Source organism: Ictidomys tridecemlineatus, unplaced genomic scaffold (assembly GCF_052094955.1).
Source record: "Ictidomys tridecemlineatus isolate mIctTri1 unplaced genomic scaffold, mIctTri1.hap1 Scaffold_155, whole genome shotgun sequence".
NCBI classification, from domain to species: domain Eukaryota; kingdom Metazoa; phylum Chordata; class Mammalia; order Rodentia; family Sciuridae; genus Ictidomys; species Ictidomys tridecemlineatus.
In genome coordinates, this window is record NW_027521361.1 from 471,505 (window position 1) to 493,874 (window position 22,370).

At 34.4% G+C, this 22,370-nt stretch overlaps 1 protein-coding gene across 1 annotated transcript in view; it reads left to right on the forward strand.

The window, feature by feature from the left end:
- LOC144372748 (uncharacterized) overlaps positions 1-22,370 on the forward strand; it is a 139,058-nt gene that overhangs the window by 102,036 nt on the left and 14,652 nt on the right. Inside the window, exons 7-10 of the mRNA XM_078036012.1 lie at positions 21-56; positions 16,415-16,477; positions 20,604-20,672; positions 21,474-21,518. Coding sequence (XP_077892138.1) covers positions 21-56; positions 16,415-16,477; positions 20,604-20,672; positions 21,474-21,518 — 213 coding nt within the window. The remainder of the gene's footprint in view (positions 1-20; positions 57-16,414; positions 16,478-20,603; positions 20,673-21,473; positions 21,519-22,370) is intronic.

The window sequence follows — 22,370 nt, forward strand, 5'->3', positions numbered from 1 at the left end:
CTTTGGTTTCCTTTGTCCAGGGAGAACCTAGAGAATCTGGTCGTCCAGGGCAAAAGGTAATATCTCTATCTCCAGTGTGTTCTTTGTATAATTATGATTAATTACATAACATGAAAATGATTATTGCAAAATGATGTAGTGTTCATGCTTTGCATACAGAGTGTTATTGGTTGGTGTGCGTTTTATTTTATTTTTCTATTTTTTTGTGTGTGTTGCTGAGAATTGACCCCAGAGTGAGCCTTTTGCATGCTAAGCAAGTGCTCTACCACTGAGCTACATGCTAAGCCTCATTTTGCATTTTAAACAGTCTTGATGCTAATCATTGCAAAACGTGAAAACAAATCTGTCCTTGTAAAAGGATGTTTTATGAACTAAAATCTACATATACTCAGCTGTCTGAAACTAACAAAGATCTGTTGGGTTGGACTCCACAACTTATCTTGCATGTTTAAAGGTAATCTGCATGTGTCTTTCTTTCATGAGAAGAAATGAGTGTTTACTAAACTGACTTAACAGAGAGTGCTGGACAGATCTTTAAAATTGATACTCCTTTTCTGTTCATTGCCAGTACTTTTCTTCTGACATTTTTTATGCAACTCTACCTATGTCTTTCTTATTGTGTTAGCAAACTAAATTTTTTAAAAACTAAAATTTAATTAGAGATACTAGCCACATAAATGTAACTAACTATAGCTTGGATTATCATTTGTGTTTCACTTGAGCAACACATTAAAGAAGACACAGTGACTATGTTTAGATTCATATTCTCCTTTGAGTCTGAGGCAGGAAACAAGTGTTAGCAGTTTATCGTCTGAGCATCTGGATATCAGTGCCCAGTGTACTTGGATTTCAGATAACAAATGGATGTAGCTAACAAGAAAATGTGAATTCCACATTAAGCAAAATCTCTTAAGATCATTTCTCTGCCTTTGTCCATCAGTAGCTGATGTGGTAGCAAAAAAAAAAAAGAAACAAAAATATATAATTTACCTAATTAGTAGAAAGGGAAAGAAAGAATAAATTCCATTATAGTAGTTTGGAACTTTAAGGCATGGCAAATCATGGTTTTGCTATGTCTCAAACATTCTTAAAGTCATTGAGAGAGCTTTATTTTTAAAAAGAACTTAGGATGGAAGTAATTTATGAAAAGATCTCTCGTATTCTTTTAACATTTCTCTAATTTAAAGACATATTTTTCTTTTGAAACTAAGAATCTTAGAGTAATGATTCATCAGGCCCAGTTCCAGGTAAAGTTGAGGCTTTTCCAAAGAGCCCAAAGGAACTCTGCAAATTTTACTGTTTAATTCCTATTCTTCTGATCTTTATTTTAAAAATTTGGAGTTAGTGATACAGTCTGCTTTGTTTTGAAAAGGCAATTAATCTTCTCAGATGATCTAATTTTAGGTCCCTTAGTCTTTACAAATTAAAGTCTATGTTTCAGTTGTTCTACAAATCTGTGATTTGCTCAAAGAAATGTCTGCAAGATTCTTGTGTCTCTAAAATACAAGCCAAAAGAAACTCTGCTATAATATTGTATAGGGTTCACTTTTTTTCAGAGTGTAAGAACCAAATTGATCTTCAATTTCTTCATAAAACATTGCCTTATCATGATTAATTAGAAATCAAATTTAGACTGATTCTGGAAGCTTTTAGGTTTACACATAGAAACATTGGATTTCCTTTGCATTTTATTAAAAAATCAGTTTGGGGTTACATTGGAAAAGGGTAGATTCATTTAAAATCTTACAACCCTTCTTAGATAATATGTGTCCTGAAATGACCAAATTCTACCCTTTGATACAATCTCACTTTCCCAATATGACTTCTGTATCTGATATCGGCAATTGGCAATGCTTATCCCAAGGTTGATTTAAAAGTAAATATTTACATGCTTGGTGCTCAGGTTAAAATGAGTACAGAGTCAGTTCTAGAGATCTTCCATGGCATTTTTCTCACATTGCAAAACTGTGAGTTCAATGGCACTAATGCCCCTAAATTATAAGGCATTCCCAGAAAAGTTAAAATTGTCATGACACAGCATAAGCCCAGCAGGAAGCCTACTGTGTGACATCTAGATCCATATTCATAATGGAGGAATTATTTCATTGGATTTTTTTTTCTTTGATAGCTTCAACAGTGGAATGTGTGATTGGCATGTGAGTTGGAGTGTGCATAGGCTTGTAGAGTGAGTGTGTAGATTTGTAAAATAGGCATTGCATTTCATCACAGAGCTCTTTCCTACCTAATGTCTCTACAGCTTTTTAAAGCATATGTTTTTATTGTAAAATCAAGTCACTTGATTTCCCATCAGAAGGGATCTCACCCCAGAATTCTACCTAGAAGCCTAGGGCCCTGTTTCAGGGAAGAGTAGGGAAACAGAGTCCCCCCATTGTGAGGGTCTCTCAATGGAGAGTAAAAGGGAAAACAAGAATAGAATCAAAAGGACAAGATTTATGTGTAAAGACTAATCTTTTGAACAAGTATTTTGAGAATGAAATAACAAATTAATTCTTAATTCTGACCCACCAGCTACATGTCTAAGAACTCAGAGAAAGAAGCCTCTGAGCCAAGGCATAGACAAGATGGAGAAGTTTGCTATCCCTTAGTTGGAAGATGAGCTTTCATAGTTTAAAGATGGAGAATTATACAGGAAGAAATGTATTCCTAAAAATGTCAAGAGATAGTCCACAAAGGATAATGTTAAATATATTCTTTCATATGTGAGCTAGTTACACAAAGTAAATATAAATTTGGAAAGGTCAGTTTATAAAAATTCAAGACTGTGGAGTATGAGATTCAAAAATATATTTTACTAAAAAGGATATTTTCTACCTACCACACATACATATATACATTTAATATGATGTAGAGAAAGGCTGAATGCTCAAGTCTCAATGTATTTAATCTACATTAAGAGATATATTTCATGATGTTTTATACATCTTTCTTATTATTAGAAAATAAGAGTATGTGTTCGTTTATTATATATGTTCATTTACTATACTTTTAATGGAGTATAATTCTTATTAAAAAATTGTGTTATTACCTATATATATTACCACCACTGTTTCAGGTACAATGTATCCAAAATGAATTTTGGGGAGATTTTTCTAAAACAATGCATAGTTTTACTGGTTATACATTCTACTGCAATTAAATATTATCAACTATCTTATGCTTTGTTTTTTTAAAGTAAAAGAGTCTTCAGCAGAATGTGTATACAAGCTTTTCCTAGCGGAGCCTCTTAAATGTAATGGTGGAAGGGAAAGAGAAAAGAAAATCAAATGTATAATGTAACTCTGTCAAGTTTAATCTATCAGACAAGTAGTCTTTGGAATAACAAGTTCCTAATAATCATTTTCTCTTTTCTGGCTTAATCTCATTTTAGTCTTATTCATAATGCAAACTTTTATTTATGTAGTTTTGGACTGAATAGTTTTTCTTTTGCATTCCTGAAAAACCTTAAACCCAAACCATAAAGAAAATCATTGTCTTTTTTTTTTGGTCTAAATCCCACAGTTTAATAAACAGTATCTGAAATCCTTTCATAATAAGGCTAGAGAAAATTATGGCTCTTCATAACTTGAATGTATTAATATTCAAAATGGAAAATCTGGTTGTGCTTGTTAGAGTTATCTTGAAATGAGTATTCTTAAAGGAATGAGATACTAATTCTCCCACTTTATTAATGTTCCTCTGTAATTTTGAATGATTTTTGTCCCACTGACTGGCTGTTATGTAATGGATTCTTTTATCTTCAGATGTTATTTCCACAAATCATAGTTATCATTCCCAACTCAGGGCAGACTTTTTATTTGTTCCTGTCGTTCCTTTATGCTTCTTTATTGGAATTCAGGAGATTTTCTAAGCAATGTAATCTCTTGCCACTATACTTTGTGCTTACAATAATGTAGACAATTCTGTGAAAATGAGAAGGTTTAGCCTGACTCCAGTATGCTCACGCAATATGTACCACTTAATCTCAGACCTGTATTCAGGAACAGCTGCATGGTACCATTAGCCCTAAGCTGCTAAGCACGGTTTCCCCAACTCAACAATTGTCAGAACTACAGACCAGAGTTAAGTACAATCTCAACCATTTATTTATCCTCTCATCGTTCAGGAATGGAAAGGAAATATTACAATACTTTTAAGTGAGCAATACTTTTAATGTATATTACTGTGATGTGACCATCTGTTCATACAGCCAACTCTTGATTATCTGAGGTGAGAGTGCTGGAATAGGAGGCATTATTTAAGTGCATGCATAATCGCCATTTCTGCAAACAGCTCCAGCAAACCGTTTACCAAAGAGTGAAACATATAGCTGTTCCTCTTCCTTTTACTCCTCATTCTTACCTTCTGATAGAAATGCTAAATAGCAGTAAACTACATGAAGAGGGGAAAATCCTGAAAAATCTGCAAAAGGATCACCCAATCCTTGAATCAAGAGTTGACTGAACTACACCATCTCATTAGACTTCTTGAACCTAAACAGGTTTTTTTTAAATACATATTTATATATGCCAAAAGTATGCAGCTGGGAACGTTTGCCATGTTTTTCTCCATATACTGTGACTGAGCAAATATCATTCTATAATGCTGTATGATTTTCCTGTGTAGGCTGAACCAGGGCTTCCTGGGCTTCCTGGACTTCCAGGGATAAAGGTAAATACTGCACTGATAGTCTTGATTTTATAGAACTGTAATTATCAGAGTCCCCCAAATAGGGGGAAAATGAACACTAAAAAGTATAATGCTGTTCTTTACTCCACAACCATCTCAACCAATTAAGTTTTTTAAATTAAGAATTGAGCACGGGGATTTAAAGTTTGCCATTGCTCTCTGAACTATGTTTTTCACTATTTAACCTATCATTCCCCTTACATAATTGTAAATGCCACTTTACTTCAAAACATAAATTCTGTAAAGTCTAGAATGCCTCTTTACCTTCACATTTTAAGTTCATTCTTAAGATCCTATCAGATTTTGACCAGAATTGAAGTCTTAACATCCCTATAAATCAAACATTTAGGCAGCTGTTTTTATGATTCACCCACTATAATAATCCCTCTAAAATGTTTGGACTCCTACTTCCTGTCAATAATTCTCTGTGCAAAGTACAAATCAAATTGTTTAAAAGTTTTCATGTAGCAATTGACAAGATGTAAAGCTCTGATCCCTTAGTTGTAGTGACTCCTTTAAAATCAGCTTATTTAAAAAAAATCTATTTTAGAACTATTTGATAGAAGAGCATGATGCCAGCATGTTTTTCCTTACATGGTTCTGTTCCAAAGGTTTAGCATGCATTAGTCCAAACCAAAATTATTATTTCTACTTTCAGTGTGAGGGTTCTGTATACTATATTATGAACATTCTGCTTAGAGTTTATAAAATAAAAAAAATATATTATTTTAGATTAGATGGAATTTTTGAACTCCAAGAGATCATGTGGCATAATATGTAATATTTTATGAGTCTAGTGTCTCTTCTAGTTGGCACTCAAATTTTGGTTTTGGTTTCTTTTTTGATGTGTCCAGATTAGTATCCAGAAAGTTCAGATGTCCTTTTAATATATGTAAAGGTATATTAAAGAAGTCTTTGATTTCTTCAGTGAAAAATCCTCTGACAACAGTTTACCCAAAAAGTTAAATTCACTTCCTTATCATTTTGTATTTAGCAAAAATAAGTTCATAAATTAATATGCAATTTCATATTGCAGAGTTAATTTATGGTAGTTCTTTACAGCCTTCCATTCATTAAAAATGACAGATTTTTATAAATGATTATAAGATCATAAATTTTTGGATAGATTTAAGAAACTGATAGTTGATATTAATTAAAAAGAACCTGGTAGCATTATAAATCATTATAAAGGCATTAAAAGGAGGAGCATTTGGAAGGGGCAGGCAGAGCCCCTTCAGCAAGTGCTCTGGGTTAGCAGGGCTGTGCTGCTAGCATGGCTCGTCTGACAGGAGTCTTGGTGCATTGAAATCCAGTTGTCCCTTCTTCTGAGCTTGCAACACATTCTGGGTAAAAGAAAGAACATGAGAATAAAGGATTCTTTTTTTTCCCTCCAAAGTAAAATATATATACATATTTATTGTATACAATTACCCATGTTAATATATTATATATAAATGTGTATATACATCATATACATTTATACACACATATGTATGTATGTATATGATCTTTATTACTACTATTTGATATAACTATTTTAATGTTATATTTCTATCATGAACCATATTCCAATGGACCTTTGGCATTTCCCTAGTCATTTGAAGACTAGTATGAATGTTTTGAACTTTTTCAGATTGGGATGGTAGTTGGTGATTTGCTACCTCCAGTAAATTGCATTTACAAGGTCACAGGAAATTGCTAGCCATACTAATTCTGATATTTTCTTTGTTTTTCTATCCCTTGCTAGTAACTATAGTAAGAAGCTATTACTCAACAAAAACTATTTTTATTATTCACTAGAGATTTTTTTAAATGTATTTATCAAGTACCATTTGGGTGACTATTCCGTGTTTGATTTAAATCCCAGGTTCTGTTTCTGTTTTAATAATTTTGTCTTCTCCCTCTAATTCAAATGAGAGGTATACTTGCCTTAAAATGTAGTAAGTGCCAAGTGTAAATAAGTAATTTTGAAAAGTAGACACTTTAAGAACACATTAAGGTCATTAGTATTTACTAGATATTAATAAATGTTGAATTAAAAAAGTATAATCTTATGATACAGTTTCATTAACTTGGGCTGTTCTTTATTCCTTTAATTTACCTTACCCCTAATTAGAACAGTTAACCATGATTTCATAGTTTAAAAGAGTAATAGGATTTCAAAGATGAAACCATTATGTATGAATATAGAATGTGTGGTAGCAGGAACATTAGTCATAATCTTGCTAGACTTGTGTGTTTATTTATGCTTTGGAAATACTTCCTGTTGCTATTCATCTCCTTCTTATCTGCTTGTACTACAGAGGGCATGTAAATGCCATCCGTTATTTCTAAGACATTGAGGAAACCAGCCATGACATACCAGAGAAGCTTTGATTCACCACCTGTTGCTCTCGGGGAATGTTTGGAAACTTAATGAGCATCCACATGCCTTCCACAGCTCTCAGGAAATGAGCAAAGTACCTAAATACAGACAGCAGACTCATCCATCTAGCACCTCAAGGTCCCACTCAGAGGAAAGTGCTAACATCATAGGCATACAGTGTAAAAGTCACTAAGAGCAGGCGTAACTTAATTTCCAACTTCTCTTAAGCTTCCTGTACAAGTATTTGAAAGTCTTCTTACCATGTGGAAGACATTTGGAATTCCTATTTCATGCATTCATGGTTCATATAGTGTCAAGATGTTCAGCTGGGAAAATTAAATTAAGTACAATGTACCATGCACACATCTATCTTCTGGAATAAGACTTGAGCTCAGAAAATTAGTTGTATGAAAAAGTCTTCAAATATTTTAAAGGGTAAAATTTAGTCACTAGCTTTTCAAATATCAAAGGATAAGATTCTAAATACCAAAGTTTTTGTTTCATTCCCTACACATATTTTTTTTCATGTAAATACATGGCTCACCCCTTCATATGGTTACATTTCTCCAGTAATTAAGTAGCATAGACCAGCAACTTCAGAACAAACAACCAGTGTGCAGATCCTGGTTCTCCCCCTTACCAGTGTATGATCTGGGGAAAGTTCTGTAATCTCTCTAAGCTTTACATTTCCTTTTAAGATGCAAATCATCATTGATGACAATACAGAAAACTGTGAGAATTAAATGAATTAATATATGTACAGCTCTGAAAGTATCACCAAGCACATAGTGAATGCAATATAAATGTTGGCTATTGTTATTTTTCTTGGGGAAATGGGGAACAATGACTGTGTATCTATCTGTTCTATATGATATTTTGTCATGTGAATAATATTAACCTATAGAATACACAGCCATTTATATTCTATGCTAATAGATGTAAACTGAAAACTCCTTTGCAGTGATAGGTTAACATGACCTTCAGAGCAGTAAGGCACACAATTTCTACTAACACATGATGTCATACCACTACCCTTTCTTATTAGTGAAGTGTATTCTAGAAATAAGGAACAAAAGGGCACAGGACTCAAGGGATAAGACATGACACTATCAAAGTTCCCCCCTGACACTGTTCACAGGTAGAGCAAATATAAAACTTGACACATACTGTAATGATGAAAATACTTCAGTGATGCTCAACCCAAGGTATTGTTCACAAATACTGATTTTTGATGCTTACTTTTTTCCTTTCAGCATATACTACCAGTTTATCTCACCCAGGAAGTCAATTATGGGGGAAAATTATATATATATATACATATACATATACATATATATGGCAAGGGAGATATAATACATTTTTTAAAATGACATCAAATCAGAAAAACAAATCATTTAGTGGCAATGAAATTTTTACAGTGTATCAGCCCTCTAAGCTTGATGGTTTTACTCTGGCTTCCACATCAGTGACAATTTGACATTTAGATCAAGACCTTGAGGACTGGGGGCGGGGGGGGGGGTCTGAGACAGTCACTAACTCTTTATACCATGTCATATGAAATCAACTTTGACATGAAAGCATATGAAATCTAACTTTGACAGGTGGCAGAAACATTCACTTTGGCATTCTTAAGTATAGTGCTCAGTAATCTAAACAGAAATGTATTTTCTAAATCCACTGAAGGCAAGGATCCTTCCTTTAAAACATTAAAAAATAGCAGAGGAAAATTTTGAAAGTTCTATAGGATATGGAGTGAATTCCTAGAAGAGAAAAAAAAGAAAAAGAATACTAGTTAAAATAATAACATTGAGTTATTGCTACTTACAATTACTTTCTGCTTGCACAAAGTTCATCTGAGAAGTTGAGTAATTTAGAGTCCAATTAGGAAACTCATACAACCAGAAATCAAAGATTTTTAGCAGCATAATGAAACCTTCACTAAACACACTGAATGTGCTTTCATGATGTAATCCTGTTTTAAGAAACAAAAAGTTATATTTTCTGGGTTTTAAATAAATATGCTATTATAGTTCATTTCTGACAAAGCCACCAGGATATTTTAATTTATACTCAAATTTGATCCTTAAGGGAAATAAGTATTTTAAGGACAGATTCTACTTCCTCATTTTTTTTCTCAATAATTTTATAAATCAATCATTGCTCCAACTGGATGCCTAGAGGTTCTTATTACAACAAATGTTATTGCTATAATCCTCACAAGCAGGTATCATGCTGACTTGAATTCTAATTAGCCTTTAAGCAAGAAGACTATTGTTTGGTTAATGCATTCAATGTCAAGACACATTAATCAAAATTATTGGTGATGCTTTTAGCACCCAGGTAACTCAGTACATATATGTCAAGCCCCGTTGGACTATTTTTTGGGCAATGAAAATAAAGTTGGATCTGCTTGGGAATAATAAATATCATGGAAAATCTGACTTGATTTAAGCTGGTATATTACAGAATTTTTCAGACAGGTTAAAAAATAATATTTTTTGATGGATATGGTAAATTCTTCTTGTAGCTTTCTATGTGTACATATTATCAACTAATAAAAGAAAAGGGAGACAGAAATAGAGATATACCCTAATGAAATACCCTAACTCACAATGAAACTATTTTTTGGTATGGACATAGAATTTTTAAAATACGGTACATATTAGTTACTGTGACTTACATTCACTGAGTTTAATACTACAAGGTGAAAGTAGTGGCTGCCCAGTTGGTTAGCTGTAGTTGATAAGACCAGTGTGAAACCAATAGGCCTTCCATGATTGGTCACATGAAGAGGCATCTCTAATTTCACTAATGTTTTAGGTTGTTGTTTTGTTTTGTGTTGTGTTTTAGACTTGGTTTGGTATTTTTACACATCTTGGCTATTAAAATTAGACTTGATTCAAATTAACACCCTGTGTCAAATCATCTTATTTCTTGCTGCTACTCCCAACAGTTGACTATCAGGCCTCTGTTGTGCATCAGCCTAAGTTAAGAGCATTTCCTCTGCTCTACCTTAACACCAGTTTAGATGCCAAAATCATAGCTACCTCATTATTCATCTTTTCTACCTGCTCAGCCCAAGGAAGTATGCTAATCTTGGTACTGAGACCTATTTTTTTAAGTGATTGATAGATAAAAACTCATGAAATAACTCGAGAAGAAATTAGGTGCAATATCCAGAACAAGACAGAAAGTTAGACCAAATTTTCTTTTATTTGGAATTTCCTGCCATATTAGTCCAATTGCACTAAAACCAGCAGAACTGAGATTTCTGATTCTCTGAGAGTCACTTAGTTATCTGTTAACATGTGGCTGAAGTAGCAGAACAGAGTATCATCTGTTCATTGTGGCTTAGGAATTAAAATTTTAGTTGTGTTAATGGTTCTGATAAATAATGTATATCTTTTATTCCCAGTTTGGTTAAATCAGTTCTCTGCTTACTTAGAGTTAGATAATATATTGTTTATATTTTTGTTTGATCCAAGAATAAATTCAACTGGACTTTTCCTGGACCATAAAACAGCAACATAAAAAGGAAGCAGATTAAATCTGGATTCCATGGTTATGGTAATGGAGAGAGGAACAGAAATCCTTAAGATGGAGAAGTTCCTTTCCACTTCTTCTCCCCCCTCTTCTCCTCTTTCACCTCCCTTCCCTACATTCCTCCACTGCTCCTTCTCCTCTTCCTTCTCCCCTCTTTTTTCTGTTCTCTCCCCTTTTAGTTGGATGTGAAGTTTGCAAGCAAAGACTTTGAATTCGGTTTCCTTCACTCTTCCATTCCCCTCCACACGCAGTCAGCATCACCAGTGTAAGAATAGACCTCGTCCTCTTGTTAATCTCACTAGTAGCAAAAGTAAAAACCTCCAATGCTGCCTAATGTGAGAGGATGAGTTTATAGAAAGATGGAAAAAAGTGCAACAAATATGATGTCTGTAATCATATTTCTATTTATAAACACATATACCTCTCTGTGTGAAGCTAGAGGGAAATAGATTAAAGAGGCTCTGAAAAAATTGGTACCCTGCTTATTCTGATGCTGTTTATTGTAACCCTGGTATGCATAACAGGCCAGATGTTTAAAACCTCTGCCTTTCCCCCATTTATCTTGAACATTTTTGTTATTTTCTTTTTAAAAAGAAAAAGCACTAAGAGATCATTAACTTAAAAAATTAATAATTTCAGAAAATATCATGTTCAGTTGTTTTATTTTAATGGTCGAGCTGTTGTGCTTACTGTTTGCTGTTTAAGTCTATACTTCCCTAATTAAGATTGCCAGCCCCTGTCCTCTTCAGAGGATCTTCACTTTAAGGTCCTATGTTATTCCTAAAATGATTAAGTGAAATTAGAAATTGGATTTTCTAATTCAGCAATTGCCTAGTTTGAAAAACCCTCTAATTTATATTTTTCTTCATTAAAAGTAATGTCAGAGTTTAATTCCATTATAGTTCGAATTTCCTCTGTTGTATTCTCCCCACTTTGTCTACTCAGATGAATACACGTGAATAAGTTTCAATTTAGCATTCTTCTATTTTGTGTTCATTCAATGAGATTAAATATGCAAAACAGCTTTTAGAATCATATATTCCAGTATAAATTGTTATTTTTCTTGTTTGTTGCTCTGCAGACATGTATGTAATATTGTTCTGGTATAGTCTGATTTTTCTCTAAATATGATTATTCCAAAGTGCTATGACTTTGAATCATTTCAGCTTCTTATTTTTTCCCCTGACCTTCTCCTTTGTCTATCCTGCAAATTAGGAATTGTGACTAGAGCAGAAGAGTCATTTGCTTAATTTTTATATCACAAGAGAGTATTTACATAATTTTAGATTGTCATTGTCCTTCTCTAGAGAGTTTAGAAAATTCTAGAACATTTACACTATACATCACTCCTCCACAAAGGAACAAGATTTGTTTGAAAGGATTACATTTATTTAGGGAAATTCAATGGGTATGATTCTTATCCTCCTGTATTAAAAGAAAGACAACTCACTCTTAGTAATCCTGTCTCTTCTACCTTACATGGTTCTGATATGTTTTAAACTTCTTTTGGTTTTGCAATCTTAAATGCCTTGGCAGGTGGGTTCTGTCTCATAAAATGGTATGTTCACATGAGAAAATTTAGGATTACTTCTTGAAAGAAATTGAAGAGGTATTGAGCATGTTCCTAGTATGGTTGAAGGTGTTAAGAGATTACTTTTAGGTGATGTACCAGTTAGGATACATAAATGTTGGAATATTAGCTAATATTAATGATAACTAACATATTTGAGCCCATAAAGAAAAAAAATAATAGGTATATGATGTGCACTTTATTCTGGGGAGGATGCTGTGTTGTGCTCACATTATCCTACATTAAGTCTTGACTAAGCACCCTTTGGTGAAGCCAGAATCTTCCATTTCTTGGCTTCAAAGACTCCAGTTTGCAAACGTCAGACTTCATCTCTACGCTCCACTTCTGCACCTACAGTTCTCAAACACTCAGTCTGAGAACCCCTGTACTCTGCTAAAGAGCTTTTGTTTAGGTAGGTTTTATTTATTGAATTTCTGTTAGAAAATTTTATTATATTAAATAATATTTTATTAAATATAGCAGAATTTTTCAAAATGAGACTGAAAAATGTTTCTTAAGGAGAATAATGTTGGTATGCTTTTTTTTGAGGGGGACTGTCTGGCTTAATGGAATCTCACATCTGCTTCTACAGTCAGTCTGTTCAGTTAGCTGTTCTGGCTGATGTATATGAAGAAAAAACAGCCTCATAGTGATATGTAATTGGACACAAGAAGGTTATTTCAATAGCCTATTAGATTACTGTTGATATTCTTTGCTACTCCCAAACTCCATAGTGACAGTTTCTTAAACATTAAGTGCAGTATAAAATATAAAACCATATCATGAAATTTTCATAATTTGCATTCATAAGGGAATGAAAATAGAAAAGCAAATAATGTCTTTGTACTATTATGAAAATAGTTTGACCTTTAGGATTCCCTGAAAAGGTCCAGAGCATACTTTGAGAACCTCTGCTATAAGTTTAGGGAGGTAAGAAATAGTCCAAATGTCTCAAGATCACAAGTAGACATACTCATGCCATGTTTACATTAATAACTGTTTTTGAAGCCTGAGAGAGAAAAAGATACCAATAATTAGCTCCTTCCTGTCCCCCCAAGACACAGAGAAAATGGAGGGTATGTCCTTAAAGTGACTTAAAGCTCCGGAAATAACTGAACTTAAAACTGAGATCCTAAAAGTATGCTATTTGACTCCTTGAATAAAGTAATATAAGAATATGAATCTCAGAATATATCAATATGGAATAATCAGATAAAAATGGTCATAATCAAAGCCTATAAAATTAGCAAATATTAATAGTGATAAAATCGTCAGTACTATCAAATGCATCTAATTTTATATCTTGAAATAAAAATTTACTCCTGAACATTCTATTTATAGGAATTTTTTATATTCTAAGAAAAATTTAATATATGTTCTGTTTCCAAAAATGATGAAAAAACACTTGTCTCAGAACACTGAGGTCACAAAGCCTTACTTATTTGTGAATTATGTAACTGCATGCTTCATCTTTTTATAAACTAAACACTAACCTAAATGAGAAATATGTTTCCACAGCATTTACTTTTCTTCTTCTTTTCTATTAGTATGTGTTAAGGGGGCTACAACTATTTGATATGCTAAACAGATCATTTTATTTCTCCTTGAAGATATGTAAGGTTCCCTTCTAATCTGAAATTTTCAACCTATTAGAGTGTATAATTTTCAACCTATTAGATTGTATCACATGTTCATGACAGTAAGTCTTTATTAATGAATTTATTGTGGACTTCAGTGAGCATTTTTTTTTAGAAAACGAGGGAATATTTATTTGTACATATCATTTTATTAGAAATATTTTACTTTTAAATGCATGTATTGTTTTTTGTTTGTGAAATAAGTTAAACTCTCTTAATAGAAGTATAATAGTAATCATTTATTTTTTTCTGAATAGAGTTTATATTTTTATTTTGAACTATGAAGAGATCCACCCAAAATGATTTGTTCTAGTTCTCCATTCCATTAGATGGAAGACAATGGGATACGTAGAGTAGTTGTAAAAGGTTTGTAGGCAATAAACCTAAAACATTAGTGTTCCACCTAATTTTCTTAGATTAGTACTAGGAGCACCTAGGTCAGAATAAATCTGTTTGAGCTGTGTATCAGCATGCATTTTGTGGCATGATAGCCTTTGTTCCCCACCCAGTACCCCACATTTTGCACAGTAGATTTTAAAATTTACTTGTTTGAAATATATTACATAACATTTTAACATGTCTTCTAGAACATCCTCTCAGTACTTTTATGCTTAGCTCCAAGTATCATAAGATCAAGGTTGAAATATTGCTGCATTAGGAAAACATCAAGTGTATCAAACAACATGAACAACTATTCCAGAACTAATCCAAGGGGCAGGGAGTAAATATGGGAACAAAGCCATTATAGGTTTGCTTGAAATTTTTGGTATAGGTTTTAGGTAGTTGGACCTTGAGCTTTCATAGTTAAAAAGAAAATAAAACTTAATATTTATTCAAGACAATGTGAATACTGGTTCAGGTTTTTGTTATTGTTCTTCTTCTCATTTTTGACACCAAATATGTGGTGTCTTTTCCAACACCAGTTTTCCAGCTTTCTGACATGAACAATTTGATCCTATTTTGACAATACTCTAATTAGTACCAGACCCCACACATCTAAGGACTCAGTCCCACAAGAGTGACCTCATTTCCCTTTGCCAGTAACAGGTATGAAATCCCCAGGTTACTGGCACTTACATCTGACTTACTGCAAACTTACAGGTTCTCACAATACCCCATTCAGTTTTGCTAATTTGCTAGAATGACTCACAGAACTGGGGAAAATGCTATACTTACTATTTCAGTTTATTATAAAGGGTAAAAGGAATAGCCAGGTGAATAGTACAGAAGCAAGGTCTAGAAGAGTCCTGAGCTCAAAAAGCCTCTTCCCTGTGGAGTTGGAATGGTCTACCCTCCTGGCATTAAATGTGTTCACCAGCTTGTAAGCTCTTAGGTCCCTGCTGTTTGGGGGTTTTAATGAGCTTCCATTAAATGGGCATGATCTATGAAGTCACTGGCCTTTGGTGATTAAACTCAATCTCCAGACATCTGCCCCTGATGGAGATCAGGAGGTACAGCAGTAAGTTCCAACCCTCTAATCACAGGGTTGGTTCCTCTGGCAGTCAAATCTCCATCTTGAAGCTAATTAAAGGCCCAACAAGAGTCATCTCATTTGCATAAAATCAGGTATAGTTGGAAGAGACTGTTAAGTGTAACAAATGTCCCTTGCCTCTATCATTAAGAATATCCACAGAATATTCTTAAATATTCACAGAATATTTAAGAGATCTGTGCCAAGAGTTGGGGACCAGGACTAAATGTAGGTCCAATTACACCACAACTGGAGTTTCTACAGATGATGGAAATAATGATTCTGTAGCTATGACAAGGAAGATTTTTATCTTTCATGCTCTCCATTCCTGAGTCTCTTCCCTAGCTATATATATCATGACAGTTATCTATTGCTGCCTACCTTCTTACCCTAAAATTTAGTACTTTAAAACAATGTATATTAATTATCTCACAGTTTCTGAGGGACTATAATTCAAGCACAGAATGGCTAGATGCCTTTGGCTCACTGTGAAGTTGCAGTGAAGTAGTCAGCAAGACTGTGTCTTACAGAATATTCTACAAGGCTGGGGCATCCTCGACCAAATTCGCATGTGTGGTTGTTGGCTGGTGTCATTCTATAGTGTGGGCCTCTCTAAAGGGCTGCTCACAATAAGGTAGCTTCCTTCCCCAAAGCAAGAGATCCAAGTGAGAAAAAACAAGAGAGGTTCCCCAAGTGGAAGCCACCTCTGTCTTTTTACAGCTTATACTATCCCATCACTTCTTCATGTTCATAGCTGTGAGTCAGTAAATCTGGTCATACTCAAGGGGAGGGAATTACACAAGGGCAGATACACAGGAGTGGGATCACTGAAGCCCATCTTAGAGGACACCTACCACATCCACCGAATCACAACAGGTCTTAATTTGGTAAGTGATTTAAAAAAAAAAAAAACATTGGAAAACAGATGAGGGAAAATAAAAGGTGAAACAATTGATCTAATTTTCCAAAGTATTTCTCAAAGAGTTTTCATTAGATTAAAACCAGTTCTGATTAATTTTATAGACAATAACTTTATCTCAGCAAAACTGTGGTATACTTTCAAGGATACCAAAGGGAGGAAATGAATTTAGCTTTATTTACTGTCAAATTAACAATGATCTTGTATGCCCATCTTTTCAAAGGGAGAACCAGGTTTCATTGGTCCTCAGGGGGAACCAGGCTTACCAGGATTACCAGGAACAAAAGTAAGTGGAGTCTTTTCTTCTGCTGCTTTTTTTTTTAAATTTTTGTCATACTTGTTGAAAGAGGTGACCAGATATTTCTGTCTTAAGAAATAAAGCAGTCTAATGTGCCATTAATGGCACTTCTAGAGAGATCACCATTACTAAATAGAGCAAAGGAAAGTTAATTCTAGTAACCCTTAAGCAAGACAACAGACTTATGGAATGTATTGTTAACTTGTCCTCCAGATCCCTCCTAAATTGTTATGATGCTATTAACCTTCTGGCCTTATGGAACAGTAGAGGAACTGTGAAGAGGAGGGAGATAACTCATTAACTCCTGCTGCTTATCACCCACTTTAGGATACACTTGTAAATCAAACATTATTACTATTCCCATCACTCCCTAGATTTCAGAGGCAAGTACAGATGTCATATAGATTTCTAAGTGCTTTTTTTCCAAAAGGCTCCACCCTGAATGATAACTGCAGAAATATTCTGTAATGAAAACCATCTCATGCTCCTTGACATGGCATCCATAGACAGGACTCTAAAAATCAAAAGGTTTATATGGTGCTGCAGAGACAATCAGACCCAGGATTCTCTTTATCTACCCAGTAAGACATGAAAAAAAGTTCAGCTCTGATGATAGAACTGGACTCATGACAGACCCATGAATCAAAAGGGAGGTGGGAAATGACATCAAACTACATTCTTTTATTTTTATACCACTTTTATATAGTCTTTGCCTCAATGAATATTGTGTTCCCCAGAAGTAAGACAGGGATGATTTCCAAGAGTTAAAGAAATATGTTCATGGTCTGTTCTGACAGGACTAGTCCTCATTTCCGCTGGTCAAGTAAAAATAACTCTAATCCTCATACATGGAAACTATATGTGGCCAAAGGGGGTCTGAAACTCAGTGGAATTATGCAAAATTGTTATTTTCTTAAGAAATTTTTTTTTTGCCACATAATGAGCTGTAAGGCTTATTAGTGAAGTATGAGGAATGCCTGTTTTAGCCTGAACAGATTCACACAAGAAAAGCCTTTCTGAAGAAAAAGAGAGAAAGCAAGAGAATAATAAGCATTCCCTTTTGATCTAAGAACTGGTGTGTGTTAGGGGAGGAAAGGAAGCAGCCTTGAAGATGAGCAGGACACACACAGAGGAGGGCTGGTCACTGTAGGAGAAAACCAGAATGGACTGCATCTGTAAGTGCTGGTGCACTTTGTTTATATACATGAGAAAATTAAAGAAACCCAGGCAGTAGAGAGTGGAGTCGATCTCTAAGTATCTCTTCTTTACTTAACTGATCATAAATTACTCTACAGTTTCAAATTTTAAAAAAAAGATCCAGACATTAAGAACCTAGCATGATTCTATAGACCATATACTTCATGACAGATACTACTCTGAACCCCAAGTAAAAGAATGTGCTGTCCTTGTTTGGGTTCACAAGCAGAGCTGTGGATAGGAAATTTCTTTCATTAGAAATATTTTGAAGTTAATTGACAACTGAAATACCTGTCTTGAGCTCAATATCAAGGGTAAGAGTCATGATTATGTTAAAATCTCAATCCAACAGTACTCTTTTCTACTCTTACAGCCAGTCTGGATTCAGACTTAAAAAATAAAATAAGATCGCATTTTTTACTCCAAACACCAGCAAAGAGAAATCATAGTGACTATTTTAGAATACTCTGAGTAAGATCGTGTATTTATTAAGTCAGTGAAGTTTTTCCAGAATTTTTTGTTTGTTTGTTTTTTTGGTATTGAGAAAGAGGAGTCAATGCAACAAAAACATTCTCTCCCCTCCTAAAGCTTGCATCCACTGTGGGTGAGGAAGGGGGCAGAAGGAGAAAAAGAAATAAACAAACAAATAGTATTTCAGGCAATGATGGGAAACTAGTTAGGGGCATTATGATTTAAAAAAGAAAAAAAAGAAAAAAAAAGTGATTCCATGTAAAGATATGTAGGCTTCGCTACCATAGGAAACTGCAAATGCATTGATTTTTTTTAGGTTTTTATTTTTCCATAAGATAATCTTATAGTTAATTTTTAAAGGGTTATTCTGTAATTTTTAAAGTAAAATATTGAGAAATATCAAATACTGTCATTTAAAAAAATAAAAATTCCATATGCTAAGAGAAGTCCTTCAGTCTCACTCTATTACAGAGGGATCAAAAAGAGAAAAACAGAAGGAAGTCCCTTGGCTTCTGGACCATCTTTGGTATCTTCTGTGTCCAGGCAAGCCCCCGGCCTTTTTCTCAGCCTCCCATCTTCACACCCTCCTCTGTTGCTGCTCAGACACCTACTGAGTCTTGCATTCCTGCCCCACATCACCTGCAAAACCACAAAGGCTTCCCAAAGTGGGCATGATGCAGAAAAGGATTTCTGAATTTGAAGCCCTGTGTTACTCATCCTGAATCCAATCCTTCTTTCTTATCCTTTCCAAAATGAATCAGTTTCTTCAGTGAGGAAGGCAACTCTTCCATAACACACCATCCACTCTCTGAATTCCAAGTCTGATTATTGAAATTCTACCCATCTTGTAGGAAACAAAACAGTCTCTAGCAAACATAAAATGGCACCATCTTTGGCAAGACTTAAAAACATTCATATTTTTAACCCAGGATTTCCCCAACTAGTAATTTATCTTATGAAAATGATTAGAGAATATACAAAAATTGGTATACAATTATGCAAAAATTGAAGATTGAGCGTAATCAGTTTTAAATTTCAGCTCTTCTTCTTTAACAGCTTTATTACTTTGGGCAACAGCTCTCATTTTTTGTTTCTTTGTAGAATGTGAATATCTATCTGTCTTGTTTGTCTTGAGAATTAAACAGGTTAATGCATGTAAAGTATTTTGTGCAGTTCCTGACCTCATCAGTGGTTATAGAGTAAGCCCTATTGACCCTTTAGGATGTGATTTGAGTCTTACCTCCAGAGAGCCAGTCAACTAAGGTTCAGTGATGTTTCCTCTTCTGTCACATAGAGCCTTGTATTACTCCTTAATTATTAATGGGTTTGTTCTTGTGGATCTTGTCTAATTAGGTCACTGGCTCCTAGAGGACAATAAGCATCTTTAGACTTCACAGAGCTACTAATATTTGAAAAAGCTAAAATTCTTCTGTCTTACACCATTCTGAAATTTTGAGATCATGGTAACTGAGGCCTGAAGAATTTAACAACCTTGTCCCAGAACACCAAGTTGGCAAATGACAGAGAATTAAAATCTTGCATGTTACAAAGCCTGAGAAATAACCACTATGTCATGCTTCTTGACAATAATACTTAAAAAGTGACTGCAGAATGAGAATTAATGTCAATTCCTGTCTTGAGATAGATGATAGCTTTTATCAATTCCCTTTAAAGGGCTTTCTATTTAACAACATAGTCATCTGACAGGCATTTGCCTAGCCATTTGATTATGTAATGGAAATGCTGCATAATTGTATGTTAGTTTGGAGTTCTCCTGAGAGACAGAACCAAGATAGATGGAGGGATAGGAATTTATTAGGGGAATGGACTACTGTAATAAGGAGGATAAGAAGTCCCACAATAGGCCATCAGCAGGCAGGAGGGAGTCCAGAAAGGCCAATTCTTGTGACCCAGTCCAAGTCCAGAACCAGGGCAGCTGACTGTTTGATTCTTTAAGGCTCCAGGCCTGAGAACACAGAGAATACTGGTACATACCCTGGAGTCTGAAGGCTGAACTCTGGAGTTCTGATGTCCAAGGGCAAGAAAAGAAGGATGTCCTTGGTCTAGGATTGGTAGCGGGAGATTTTGCCTTTTTGTTTTGCCTAGCCCCCAGCCAAGTTGATGATGGCCATCCACATGGAAGGTAGATCTTTCCCCCTATGTCCACTGACTTATATGCCAATCTCCTCTGGAAACCTTCTCAGACTCACCCAGAAATAATGCTTTACCAGATCTCTAGGTATTCCTTAATCCAGACACTTAAATTAACCAGCACAGATTGTTTTTTATTATTAAATGAGATAATTCAGTTAGGAGATGAGAACAGTGCTGAGTACATAGTTAAGTAAATGGTGACTCTCTGCTCATTTTTATTTTATTCAATTTATTTAGTATCCACACTGACCCATCTGGGCGTGTCATTTACCTGTCTTCTAATTTGTTACAGGGTGAACGTGGGGAGGCAGGGCCTCCTGGAAGAGGTGAGCGAGGGGATCCTGGAGCCCCTGGACCAAAGGTCAGTTATGCTTACATTGAAAGAGAATACTCTTTGATTTAGGAATGCCTGCCACTTGCCTGTAGAACATTTTGTAGAAAATTCCTCAACAGGTATTAAAACAGCTAAAATTAGAAATAACTTATTGAAATGTATACTGATTGCTTGTTTTCAAAAGGGATTTTATAATTCAACTTTTCCTGTTTACTCTGTTCAGTTCAGTGAACAAATTTAATGACACATTCAAGTGTAAAGAGAGAATACTGTCATATTAACCTGTTATCCCTTGATGTGTATTAAAACCTACTGAGAAAAATCTCTGTTGGTAAGTGCTGTGCTCATTTCCATGGTAACTTGATGGAGTGTAAAACCTTGAAAATATTAGAGCTAAGGATTTGTTTACCTGTTCAATCTTGATTCATCTAAACTTCCTGCAAACTAATGTGGCCACACTTTATTTTAATAACCTATCTGAGAGCTATGGGAAACGATTTACTCTCTGATGAAAAGGAAATTTATGCAAACGAGCATTGTTGAGACTAATGAGAATTACTTACAGTACTCTTCCCATCCACTGATGGGGGAGGGCTGTTTTCAGAGTAATAATGGAATGAAGGCTGATGGAAAAACCAGGGAGCGAACTAATGATACGGTGATAATATGTGTGCTTAGTATTGTATTCACCAGCCATATACATATTGAGGCTGTTAAAATAAAGTGTTTCCCTGTTTCCTCATTATTCTGAGTCACTGCTAATTTCCTTTTCCTGTTCTTATCTCCTCTGTCATTTTCTCTTTTCATCTTCATCTTTTCCTGTCATAGGGGAAACAAGGTGAATCAGGAACTAGAGGCCCAAAGGGGTCCAAGGTCAGTAACTGGGTAACATTTTAATGTAACTTGAGGCCTCATGATCTGTCCTTTTTGCCTTTTCCATGGAGAATCATGTTTTAGATTAAAATATTTCACACACAGAGATTGCAATAATTTTGTCCCTATGATAATATCAAAAAATTATTTTATCTTTTTGTTTTTGTATGTTCTTGTGCTGTAGGTCTTTCTTTGATAAGTTATATTTTCTTTTATTTTTAGCACTTCTTTGGGGGGAAAAGTACTTAATCGTATAATCTTACTTTTCACTTCCTGCCTATATTTATGATAAATATTCAAGTTATAATTTGCCTTTAAATAAGGTGACTTCCTTCATTGCATTAAAATTTGCCCACCAATTAAATTGCTTTTCTTTGTCATGTTCTTTATCTTGTCTGCAAGAATATATGTGCTGTTGGCAGAATCATTAACAGTTAATTAAAGTACCACTGGCTGATAACATGGAAAAATGGGTACAAAATGAAGAAAGCAGGGATTAAAGATTATTAATTCTCCATTCACGCAAATTACATTATTATGAATGATGTTATTAGCATTATGTGGATGGGTAAATTTATAATCCTTTTCCTTTCTTACCTTTCTTACCCATTTCATAGAGATAGGTAGAAAGACAAAAATGTTTTGAATTCCATGTAGGAAAAGGTCTCTAAATTTAAGCTGTTTTCAAGAACCTTCAAATCCATACAGTTTGAAATGTTTTTCCCAAAGTTACAGTTTGGACTAATTTTGAGGGCTTAGACTATTCATAGTGTCTTCCCAAGTGGAGTTCTGACATCATAAATAAAATTTCAGAGATTTTTATATTGGATTGAAGGGGGACGGGGAGAAAGC